The following is a 13,208-nucleotide window of genomic DNA, read 5'->3' as shown; positions in this document are numbered from 1 at the left end:
CAAAATACCAATGGGATTAGGCGTTTGAAACCTGTTTGCAGGAGGAAAAACAAAAACTGCCCACCTTTGTTGATGCACTATTCATCCATCGGCTTTATCTTTTGGCTTCTAATTTCTTTTCTTCTTTTTCTTTCTCATTCATGATTGAGTTTTTGTGCAGATTTGGACAAAAGAACAACATGGAAAGATATCAGAGCTTCAGCATTTTCTCAAGCAGTTTCAACAGCTGATGCTTACAGTAGATCACAATTAAGAAATCTTTGACCTCACGTCTGGATTCAGTCATTATAGTTAACTTTAGTGTGTAATATTTCAAATGTTTCTTGCATTTCTTACATAACTTGTCACTTCTTGTTTTGTCTTGTCAAACCATATCATCACGTCTTTCCTGTCATTTTGCAGTAGCACTTGCATCAAATCAGATAAATCCTGGCTCCCCCAAAACTTTCCCACATGACATTGTGGGAGATGTAGGAGGGGCAAACAAAACTGGTTTGTAATGTGTATAGATTTTTTGAAGCAAGGTAAAATGTTCTGCAAGTGTAGAAGTTTAAGATCGAACACCCCAGACACCCTATATACCTTCTTTGAGGTAAACATTTTATGGAGTTGTTTTTATATATATAGGTAATAAAAAGCTATATATACCAGTCGACACTTTGACACTCATGAATGGGGTCGAAGTTGAACAGGGAATCCTTCGATCAGAGCGGGACTGCTCAGCAGCCCCACATTACAAATGCACATTAATCATCCAGTTAGTTCTGTTAGTTTCTGCCAAGCTTCTCTCTGGTCTCATTTTGACTGAAAACTCTATAACCATGACAGCGAGGACTATCCAATGATGATGATGTGGCCGGATCTGGTTTGGAAGGTGAGTTTGAATGGACACAAGATAAACCCACTGTACCCACTTTGGGCAGCGGTGGCTCAGGTGGTTGAGCAAGTGGGTCAATGATTGTAGAAATCAAAGTTTACAACTTAACACAATGTGAAAGCACATTCTGTGTGTCACACATATCATATTTTCCACATTATAAGGAAGTACCAAATTATAAGGTGCATAGTCAATGAATGGTCTATTTTTGAACTTGTCATACATGGGGCACACTGATCTATAAGGTGCATTAAGCGAGACAATGGAGTCTTTAAAATGTGCCTTATAGTGCGAAAAATACAATAATGAACACAGGACTTCAGTCTTAGTCATGCCATCTGAATTCAGGAAGCAGACAGTCTAGTTCATGTTTTTATTGTACACATAAGCACTACTTTTGATTTTTAAAACACATTTTATTCAGATTCAAACATCCTTATAAATACAGGTGTTGTCACTGTAAAAATACTTATTTCTCAGTGCATTTAGAGAAAAAAAAAGATTTACCAGCTGTTTAGTAAAGCACACCTCCACAGAGCTTATAAGATAATATGGCGCTAACAGGCCGCACTAAATCAAATATATGTGATAACAGCCTCGATTAGGCTGCTGGACCTTTCCTCTGACGCTCACATTACATAGATCACCAGTAATGAACTTCCAACCCCATTTACACTTTCTCTCTCCCCAGGACATCAAGTCAGAGCACTGCCACCAAGATGACCCAGAAATCCAGCTAAATACCAGCTTCTCAGCCCTTCTGCAATGATTAAACGAGGGTGGTATTCACAATAGAACCCAAGTGTCTCAACTCAGCTCAATTAGGCCTGTATACAGCGAAGAAGTTGTCAGAATAAATGTCGCTCTACAGTTTTCATTGGTAATTACCTCCCTTCCAGTGTAACAAGGGCCCTATTTGGGGGAAAGAGGTTAGAGCAGGGGAAAGCTTAAGTTTCTCTATCTGATTCTGCAACTTTCCAAATGCAGTCAATGTCAGGAATGGCAGAGGGCACACATATTGGAGAATTCTGCTTTTGTGCCAAATGTCAGCGCTTAACCTTAAGAATGAACTTTTGATTATCAATCAATTGGTGACATTTGAATAAATCTTATAGAATCCTATATTGTTGGCTTTCTAAGCAAAAAAGAATGTAGTGGCGAAGAGACCTCACCTCCTGTATCTGCAACTGTCTAAGCATGTGTAATCCCATTTCAATACTTTTGTTTTTACATCAATTCATGATAAAAGTATATCTTCTTGTTTAAGATCTCAGTTAGGACCAATGGGGCAATATTTTGGCCACAAAATAGAGCAAAAAGGGCAATATTAGGTAGGTCTGTTATTTCACAGGTTCTATGTTCTTTCTTTTGCCGTTTACTGTGTTGCTTATTTTAAAAGAGGCTTCTTTCCATTCACATAGAAAGAAACCTTTACCTCATCACTGCCTTTGTTGTGAGTTATGATGAAATTCAAAACTTTCATTATTTGTTGTCTAGTCTACTGCGGGAACGATCAAAAGCATTTCCAGGCCATCTCGGAGACAGCCTCTCCAACATTTCCTGGGTCTTAATCTGGAGCACTGGCATACCCCCTCAAGGAGGCATCCAGGAGGCGCCTAAAAGAGATTCCTAACCCACCATAAATGTCTTCTCTTGATGGGTTTGAGCAGTGGCCCTAATATTGTCCTTTCTTCCTGAAGAATATCTTAAGATACATCATCTCCTCAGCTGGCCTCGGGAGCCACCCCAGTGCATACTGAAGGTCACTCATATGTAAATGTGCTGCTTTACTTTAGATCATCATTCAGTTACATGACCTACTTTTAATAAAACCTTGACAGTCAGATAAAAAACAACCATCATATTCCTTTAAAATAATCAGATGAAATGAACATAATATGGTGGACAAGATGTTTGAATCATGTGGCAGGAAAAAAAGCTACTTCTAAAACATTTATAGTTGTCTTTAATATTTTTTTATTTGTTAATAATCTGTGTCACTGTTGTATGGCAAGGTCTAAGATGTCTGACAATACTTCAATGATTATTTTCAGATTGCTAAGTAGCAAAATTGGTCAATCACAAACATATACAGATTTCTATAGCACACATGCTGAATGCTGCATTAGAGGAGACGTCTGCACTGTTCATCTACTCACAATCTGTTATTAAGGCTTGATTACTAGAAGCAGAGTATTGCTATTCAACCTTACATCCTATGGACGCACTGTAGGAAGTACTTATAATTGCCTACCTTCTTCTTTTTCCCTTCTTTTTAGTGCTTACATATATTTCTCAGGCACTCAAATCAACTATGATCACGTAGGTAATTTTTCTTTTGTAGCAACAAATATTTAAAAAAGTATGAAAAAAAACAGATAAAAAACTGCATTATCTCCATGTTTAGAACATTGAACTAAACAAACACATACTTTTCCTTTACTGAATTAGCAGATACTTTCAGCTGAAACTTCTGTAACAGAAAATAGAATGCAAAAAGGAACTCAAAAATTAAGCATCTGAGAAAATTCCCTCAAACAAAGTACTGCTTTGTTTTTGTTCATTGTGTTTTTTACAACTGTTATTCAGAATCTGCAGAGTCTAAAGTTTATTTAAGATGAAAAAATAAACTGGTTGCATTTCATGACACTGATAAAAAAATTGCTGACAGGAACTGGTGTCGTCAGAGCCTAAATGCAGGAGACCACGCACGGAAGCAGAAATTAAAACATGCATTAAATAAACTAAAACATTACTAAAAGCACGGAGAAACAAAAAAGGTGGCAAAGCAGAACACATGACCTGACAAAGAAAAACTGAAAAGTAGACACCTAAATACACTGAGGATAATTGACAGAAATGAAAACAGATGGGGATGATCAATATGAACCTGGAGTGACTGACAGGGGAACAACTAAAAACATTGAAAGAACCAAGGAAATAAGACTGACAGCCATATCCAAGAGCAAAATCCTCACATTTGCTCAAGCATTTTCTTCATAAGACACCAATTCAACTTAATATTCTCTATGATTTCCAACACCCATTCCTGTAAAAATGGATTTATTCAGCTAATTGTGTTATTTAATCCAAATACACTAAAATAACGGTCTAAAATGTCCATAGAAATAATAAAACAAGCATATCCAACTCATTTGTAGCACAAATTGATGACATAGACTTTCCATTTTTAGTTTATAAAACTTAAAAATAAAACACAAATTTGGGTGAGTTCATATACCACAATCCGGAGTCAAGGACACGCATGTAAACACACAATCTAAGCGTGGTGCGTAAGAAAGAGCCGATCGGAGGTGCTGGAGCTGGGAAGGTGTTCAGCACCACGGACAGCGCCACGCATCGTCAAACAGCAGCGCGGCACTTGGAGGAGCTCCCGAAAGTTGAAGAAGGACCTCTGAGCGCAGCGGGGCTGCGCAGCGCTCCCAAAGACGCACGGCTGACGTCCGACTCGTTTCCATGCCGCTCTCTTCCTTCCACACACGCGAACGCGCGCAGCCCAACAGAACACGTCAGCTGCTGGAGAGCGGCTAACAGTGATTTAAATGCGGGCAGAGAGGGAAGGTGTCTGCTTGAGATAAGAGCGACTCTGGGAAGAGTGAGTCTCAGACTGCCACACGGTGGAGCAAAACCCGACAAAACTTTTTTTTTATTTTTTGCCAAATCCCCCCCTCCGTCGAAAAAAAAAACCCATCACCCTATCACAAACTAAAATAGAAAGTTTTGAAATCCCCCTATAACAATTTATCATGTTTGATTCTTTTGGTTGACTTGTCTTTTTCCAAACAAGTTCCAGCAACTCTTTTTTATACTGTTGTTGTTTTTTGTATTTATTTTTCTAAAAAAGAGAGAAAAAGAAAAGAAAAAAATGTAGAGGCCGTGGCCTCCCGCTGTGCCACCGCAGTGACACGGACTGCCATGCTGGTGTCCAACGTGAGCCTGGGCGGCTGTGCGGAGTTCAACAGCGCTCTGTGCGCCGGAGCCGGGGAAGAGCACCTGGGGGGCGGTTCATACAGGACCACCCTCACCCCGACAGGACACCTGATCGTAGCTGTGTGCCTCGGCTTTATCGGCACTTTCGGACTGGTCAACAACCTGCTGGTGCTCGTGCTCTTCTGCCGTTACAAGATACTGCGGTCTCCCATCAACCTGCTGCTGATTAACATTTCCATCAGCGACCTGCTCGTGTGCGTGCTCGGGACTCCGTTCAGCTTCGCGGCCAGCACGCAGGGAAGGTGGCTCATAGGGGAAGGGGGCTGCGTGTGGTACGGTTTCGCCAACTCCCTTTGCGGTGAGTACAAATGCGTCTCTTGTTTTTGCGCGTTTTTGTTGGATTTCTGTGCCGGTTGGGTACGTTGATTAGCTCCAGTCCAGCTCCATCGCTCCATGGCGGTCGAGGTTTGGGATGCGGGTGAGCGCTGCGCGGAGCCTCACCATTCGTTTCCACGATATGATAAAGCTTGTCTTGTGGCTCGCTTATGGTAAATATCCGCGTGGGGACGCGCACTTTGCACGAAAGTTAGTGAGATATAACCTGAAGATCTTTGCAGCTCAGTTTCTGAGTTCATGCTGGTCTCATGCGCACACCTAGAAAACCAAAACCTATCAGAGTTATTTATTAGTTCGATCAGTTTCATGTCAGGACTTGATCTTTTTTTGTTTTTTTAATGAATTCGATTGGAGTTTATAGTATCATATAATTCGTCCCTTAAGTCGACCAATCATAGAGTAATCCACTACCACAAAGCTGTGGTGGTGTGTCCATGAGTGGATGCTTGGTTCCGATCCATAACAGTTGTGTGGCACATTGCGCAGGCATTATCTCCTAATGGAGCTGCATTACAGATTGTTAAATCACATCTTTGCGCAGTTATGGAAGCATGCGGCGCTGCTTCCTCATTTGTTAAAAGTCTGAGCTGCAGGTTCTGTGCGCAGAACCGTCTTGTGTCCTCTGTTATAAATTTAATGTCCGCTAAAAGCTCATTGCTGTAGAAGTTGATACCAGTGGCAAAGAAAGCCAGCTCTCCGATAGTTAGGGGGACTGTTGCACCATTTGATCAGGCTGCGGCACATGCGTTTGCGCAAAAAAAGTCAATCACCGTTAAGGGGAAGCCATTACCTATGTCCTGGAGGGGTAGTTCCCATTTATGTGGACCAAAATCACGAAATCACCTACATGTGAAGACATACAAAGGAAAAATAAAGGTAGACTAAACCACAAGGGAAAATTGTGGATTATTTAGTACAAAAAAATGTTTTTTTTTTCTCTGAAAAGCAAGAAATAACTATTTTCACAACAAAAAGTAATGTATGCTTTTTTTTTTGTCTTCAAAACACAAAATAAAGTTGTATTTCTTTGTGATTAAATCGACTCAAAAGAACCTTAAATTATTCTAATCTTCTACTTCAATTTGGGGGTCACTTGTAGGGCAATTTATGAGACGGGTGGCTAGTCCATAACAGTCTTTTTTTTACATACTCACTCTTTTTCTAAATTGCACATGCAGCTGTTAGTCATAAATAAATGCTAGAAGGCATTTTAAAAATCTAAACTCATTGCAAGTAAGTAGAAAGTACATAAAAAGGGTATAAAGTATAAATGTTTGCCTTTGGTCAATACTACTTGGAAAACATTCATACTACTGAAAATACAAAGACTGGTGTGAATTAAAGCGTAGAAAGGATGTGACTTAGCTGATTCAGGGGAAAAGCGAAGATGCTGCAGTGTATTTTTTACCCAAAAGAAAACTTGGAGAACAAATAGAAAAGAGGTCCAATTTCTGGGGGGAGAAAGATGCCGTTAAACTCTATATTGCTTTGGGAAGGGATGACCTGCACAGATCTTTATTGCAACACTGCAGCAAAAGAAGCCTCACACCGACGACACTGTTTCATCAAGTGTATTGTGTACAAGTTGTGTTTTCCACTATATTTGTCAGCTTGTGCAACATTCTCTCTTCACATAGATAGATAAACTCAAATGATTAAGAGTCAGGCTATGTTAAAGGTTTCTGACTCCTTTGACCTTTTCTTAGAAACCACCAGTCATGAAAATCTCTGGGACATTGCCTACAAGTTTGGCAATATTTCATAGTCTGTCATATAGTTTAGGAAAAAAATGTATTCAAATCAAACTAGGAAAACATTCATTCATCCTTTTCATTTTTCAAAGCTTAAATTGAGACATGTAAATATCAGTTTTTGAACACAAAAGTCAAAAAGAAACTTTTCTGTGGGGGAAAAATGTGACAAGAAGAAACCAATTAAGCACAGTAGTGGTCTGATCATGGTTTGGTAATTTGTTGTAACTTGCTGAACAGGTACTGTTTCACAGCAGCGTTGAGGAAAGATTTAAATTAGTCATAGACCAAAATTGAATGCCTTTAGGCTCGAAGTCTTACAGAACCCCCTAAGTTTCCTGCTTTAAGCACTATCCAAAACATTTAGACAGAAAAGAAACACAAATGTTTCAGAATATTGAAAAAAAGGCAGTCACTAAAAAAAAGCATTTCAAGGTATGGTATTTGCCCAAGGGGGGGTTTTAAACTGACTATGCACGAGTGTTTGTCTTAAGTCAAATTGTTCTTTGCTGTTATAAAACTCTGAATGATAAAACATCTAAACTGAGAAAAAATATGTATATGTATATATAGCTAAATGAAATTACATTATTATTATTTTTATTATTATGTATTATGTGGGATGGACAATTTTTGATATAATTTTATCACGGAAATAATTTATCAATGTCAGTACAGATTTAGAAGTCCTCAAGTTCATTGGTCCCTAAAAAAGAAGCAACTTTGACAGGTTTAAAAAAAAAAAAGTCATGATGTGAAGTGAAAATGAAAGCCGGGATTATCTTCAGATATTTAAAATTGACTGCATGTTCTCTGCTTGCCGTAGTTTTTCATTGATGACATTAGTATAAAAGGTCTTATAAATCTTTCAGAGCATGGATCCCCCTCACATTCAAGTTGAGTGCATCTTAACTCCCTAATGTTTAAAGACTTGCCGTAAGGAAAGCAGATGCTGAAACCAGTCAACTCTAAAGCAATACATCTGGGCTTTTGAGAGGTGTTGTCGTTTTAAAAAAAAAAATGTATTTTAGGTTTCATGCGCTGATTTGCTGAAGAGTTTGAGTTTTTTCTTTCATAACCGCCATGAAAACCTTGAGACATTGGAAAAGATGCAAAGGAAAAAGATATGACAGAAAAGTATGGGGTTAGATTACTGTCAAAATGAAACATATGATCATAGACAAAGTTGTCAACATTGAAAAAAATACACTTAGTTTTATTTCTTTGACTACGCCTTTTCTTTGTCTTGAAAATAACATTTCCTCTGTAAATTAATGACAAAAATACGTTGCAGGGTTACAACCATATACATCAAGTCATGAAACATTGATTCAATAAAGAGCGCATGCCTATTGAGGCTTATTCTTTTTTTTTTAATCAATGCATTTAATTATTTCTGTTATGAGTTTGAAATATCTGTATGTTTTTCTTTTTTTGTTTTGTCTACAATTGATGCTTAAAATGATAAACTGAGATCAAATCAACAGAATTGAACTTAACTGATGCCAGGGAAAGTTTTTTGTTACCATAACTGTTTAAATAAGTAAGATATAATAATAACAGCATCCTCCATCTCTTTTCCAGTGGCATTTTGCCAAGCGACAACCGCTGATTGTGTAGACAATGCACCCGCAAACATTTCAGAACCAGAAGTGGTGGGAAATGGTCCCAAATAGGAGTAGCAGACATGGAAATACATTTATTTAGTGTACGTAGCACAAGCATTAAATCGATGCTTCATGACTTAATATACATGCCTAGGACCTCACCACTGATTTTTTTGACAGTAATGTAACCCTTGTGCTATTTTAGATGACCCCACCCTTACATTGACGTGTTCTTCCTACCATGACAAAGGTGGATAAAGGTGGAAAGATTTCATGTAATCCATGGATACCAGCAAGGTTCACAAATTATTGAAGAAAAAAGGTTCAACACACTGTTTAGTGGGTCTAGATGACCCAACTCCCTACGTGCCTAGGATAGCACAAGGGCTAAATGGGTAAAGTAATTTGTATTCAAAGCAAAGAAAAGTCCTATCCAAAGAAGACATATGAAGCATAAAACCAAATGTTACATTTAGCTTTAGTAAAATTATTTTTTTTTTTTTGCTATAGAAACGTATTAAATGTCACGTTTTATAACTTGTAGCAGAATTGTGTCTCACTTTCACTTTAAAAGTTTTCTGAAAAGGGATCCCTACGTTTCAGTTTGAAAGGAAGGAGCTGAAAAGAAAAACAAAGCAACCCTTAGTCACTCTTTTTACTGAAGCTGCTCTCTCACTAACTCAAGTGCACTCAGTTTAGGTGCCATCTCAAAATAAGCAACGCTGACATCCACAAGGAGCCAATTAATTAAAATATGTCTGACAAAACTCTGGCTTCTGCAAAAGTGACAGAGCAGCAAGACAGGAGGGGAGTTTGTGTATGAGAGGGAGAAACGGAGAGAGAATGATTGCTGGCAGACATCATTAGAGTCTCCATTGGTTATGGACAAGTAATCCCTCAATGGGCTCGTAAAACAGAGTGAAAGCGTGAGGGAGGGTCAGAGGAAGGAAAAGTGAAATAGACTGGCTGAATTATGTTCACAGCCACTTTGACAGTGTGACTCTGCTGTCTTCAGTAGATCTCTGCAGCTTCTTTTCTGCCTTCAAATTAAAGAGGCAACTTTGTCAGTGACAAAAGACTGTATTCTGCTGGCGGAAAGGCGGCATATTCCCTTCACAAATCGATTTCTGCTCTTTTACTTCCAGCCTCCCGCTTTGAGACTCCTACATGACGCAATTTCAAATTTCGACTTAATGCCAAAATCTTGGTTGATGACAATTTGTGGAGACTGTTAGGTGGCTCAGCAGGCATGCTCTTATCCTTTTTTTTCTTTCTCGCCTCCCAACACCCATTTAGCTGCTTTACCTACCCGCTTCCCCTTTTTTTCTTTTTCTTTTTTATACATTTCCTTCTCTTTGTCGTTTTCATCAAATTTTCCTGCCTTCTGCATAACCACAGAGGAAGAGGACAGGAGCGTCTTTTTTGCTCTCTGACACCAGCCTACGTGTCCTTGCTTGCTGCAGGGCGCCTTCTGCCGCAAGTGGTCTCCGCACACCATCACTGGAATAACCTTGCTGAGCCCACGCACAGCATTTCGAAGTCAGACGCTCTCCCTCTACAGGAGGATATGCTCGGCAGAGAGGAAAGGAATTGCATATGAATGTAAATCATGGCGGCACAAGCAACACCTGGCCTGAGTGATGTTAATTTGCTTTGACGGTATGTCAGGTCTCAGCTGGGAAGAAAGAGAACAGAAAAATGGTGCTCTGCTACAAAGGTCAGAATAAGCAATGAACTGAAATAATAAAAGATTAATTAACAGTCTTGTAGATGTGAAATCAAAATCTGTTTCATGGATTTTACACATCTGGTTGGAGTGTTGAAAATTACTAGATGTATAAGTAATCACCTTTAACGCTTTTTCTGTGTGTTCACAATAGTTTTGTTCCATTTTGATAAGAAAATATCACTTGAGTTTTTTCAAATAGTTGTTTACTGGACTTGCAAAACACATTTTTTTTAAATACATGAATAGATTAGAAGATATTTTAAATTGAAATGTTAGATTTAGCGCTGAAGAGGTTCAATCATTTCAAACGGTCATTGAGCCCCAAATAAGTATCAGCTGCAAAGTGTGACCAGAAAAGTACAGCGCTCATCAGACGGGTGGATGTCATAAACGTTGTGCTGAAGTCATTATTTCTGTATTTAAAGGGATGAGTCTTTATTAAGAATAACAAGTGGTGGCGAGTTTTGGGAACAGAGGGTTTCAGTGGCATAATGACTCCCAGGATTTAGTGCTGCTGGTAAACTGAGGCAAATTTGAAAAGTGATTTATTTGGTCTGTCACTCAAAGCTGAGTAACAGAGATTGGAGACATGTCTATGAATCCATCACCTTCAGGATTTAGCACAGCACACGGTCCCAGTTAAGGGACAGGTGCATGAAGAATTCATGTCCATGGAGACTAGGGACACAAACCGGCATTCAACACAATCTCATTTTTTTATGCCATAAAAAGAGGTAATTCCAGAAAAATTAACACATGTGTGCTTATTTCTTAATGATTTTTTAAAATATGTATTGCAGTCCTATGCGTAACTCATTTAAAAATAATTTCTTACATTAACGTGTTACTTTTAGCTGTGAGAAAGTAAGGAAGTACCATAAAATATTTAGTTATATTCATGGTAGTAAAGGTAAATCTTGTAATTGAACAGATTCGCTGTCCTAACTATAGCAGTTACAAAAGCAAAACCTCTATTTTCTGATTTAAAAAAAGTCACTGAGTTTTTTTTTATAATAATTCGTTTGACTTAAATGACTAATCCAGCTGTCTGTCCAATGTTGGCCAAAGTCATTACGTAGCACTATTTTGTTTTAGTACTTGTGTGGTTCTTTATTGGTTGTTGTTTTTTCTTCTTTTTTTTTCATCACAATGCAATGTTTTAAGTTTGTTCTTGGGCTCTATATGTACAAACCCTGCGATCATTGAATGGATGCTGAAGGTTCAACTAGTAGAACATTTGACTGGTTAAATGCCAAACAGCTGAACTTTGACCAATCAGGGACTTGGATTTGGCAGTGACTTATGAGGAGGATAATTTTCAAAACACAGAAGTAAAAAGGGAAATGCATTGCAGTAGAATTGCTGGAATTCTATGACACCAAGTCTTCCATAAATCAGAATAGAGCTGTGAAAAAAAAGTCTGGAGCAAGATTTAGAGTTTTGCACCAAGCCTCTTCCAACTGTAGGTGGCGGACAAAAGTTGGGATCAGTAAAAACACAAAAGTGGTAGAAGCCCCTCCCTACCGCTCTCTGTTTGTCCGGTGTGAACACTGTATGTTAAAACTGGGCTCATGAAACCACGTAAAGCATGTTCTTGAATGCACAACACATGCCCTGTGTGTAAGTAGCTCAAGGGGTTTATTGACAGGAGTTTCCTCCAGCCCACCTGACAGTGTGCTGAGAACAGCCCATTGGGTGGACTGGTCCACTCATCTGCCAATCACACAAAAAACATACACTCTTTACAATGCGCAAATTAGAGGACTTATAAAATTTTTAAAGGTGGCTCAAGTTCCTTTTGTGAGTACAGATACGGTAAATTAATTTGATCTAAAATTAGGCTATGCACTGATGACCACGACTACACGACTGGACGCAGAATCTCATGTCACACTGTGTTATGTGGAAGCATCAGTCTGCCATCTGTTAACTGAACCGAACATTTGGCTGCATCTTCTTTTTGGTTGGCTGTAAAACTAATAAAGCGGAACACAGTTGGAAAAGTGAGAGACAAACTGTACAAAAAACAAATTGAGAGAAAGTGAAACAGAGGATTTTATAGTATGCAGGACTGATGGAACACGTGTGCTCACTAACAATAAAGCAAAGTTTTCAACCCTTAAAAATGCACAAACAATCATACTTAATTAAAAGTTGCACTATAAAGGCTTAAAACTGATATATTTTTCCAACTCATTCCCATACTTTCCAAATTCCTTAAAATATTGAGTTTAGTTGCAAAATAATGACAATGTGTCTCTGTTAACTTATTGGTCTGTTAGTGGTCTGTTATACTTTGTTAGTTCGTTTTTGTGCCTATTGGTATATCACCTAAAACTTTTCAAGTCAAAGTAGTAAGGACTTCAAGAGGACCTTCTCAGGGAAGTCCTTTAAACCTTGTGCTATCTTAGATGACCCCACCCTTACATTGACGTGTTCTCCCTACCATGACAAAGGTGGATAAAGGTGGAAAGATTTCATGTAATCCATGGACACCAGTGAAGATCATAAATCATTGAAGAAAAAAGGTTCAGCGCACTGTCTAGTGGGTCTAGATGACCCAACTCCCAATGTTAAAGTGCCTAGTATAGCACAAGGGTTAATAGGGTGTCACCCTTTTTGGTTTTCCTCACCCAACTGTAGAACATTTAACCCTTGTGCTCATTTAAGATAGAACAAGGGTTAAGCTTTGAGAGCTGTGTTGCCGGAAATGTGCTCTAGCTGGAAAAGACATAAAGCTTGAAGAAGTAAACTGCACTCACTCCCACTATCGCGCATTATAAAATTCAGTATAATTATTCATTTTTTTCAACTTTGGTATGATTTGCCCCACAACAAACTGGCGACCTGTTTGTGGGGTGTCCCGCCTTCGTCCAACAATAGTTGGGGGTGGCTCC

At 38.7% G+C, this 13,208-nt stretch overlaps 1 protein-coding gene across 1 annotated transcript in view; it reads left to right on the top strand.

Annotated features, from left to right (window-relative positions):
• The first annotated feature begins 4,295 nt into the window (after positions 1 to 4,295).
• LOC101168518 (vertebrate ancient opsin) overlaps positions 4,296 to 13,208 on the top strand; it is a 112,692-nt gene continuing 103,779 nt past the window's right edge. The window contains exon 1 of the mRNA XM_023965347.2: positions 4,296 to 5,186. Within this exon, the coding sequence (XP_023821115.1) occupies positions 4,814 to 5,186 (373 nt within the window). The 5' untranslated portion in view covers positions 4,296 to 4,813. The remainder of the gene's footprint in view (positions 5,187 to 13,208) is intronic.

This window comes from Oryzias latipes, chromosome 17 (genome assembly GCF_053564925.1).
Source record: "Oryzias latipes strain Hd-rR chromosome 17, Olatipes_Hd-rR_3.1".
NCBI lineage: Eukaryota > Metazoa > Chordata > Actinopteri > Beloniformes > Adrianichthyidae > Oryzias > Oryzias latipes.
Note: the sequence above shows the minus strand (reverse complement) of the source record. Positions and strands in the feature narration are given on the sequence as shown.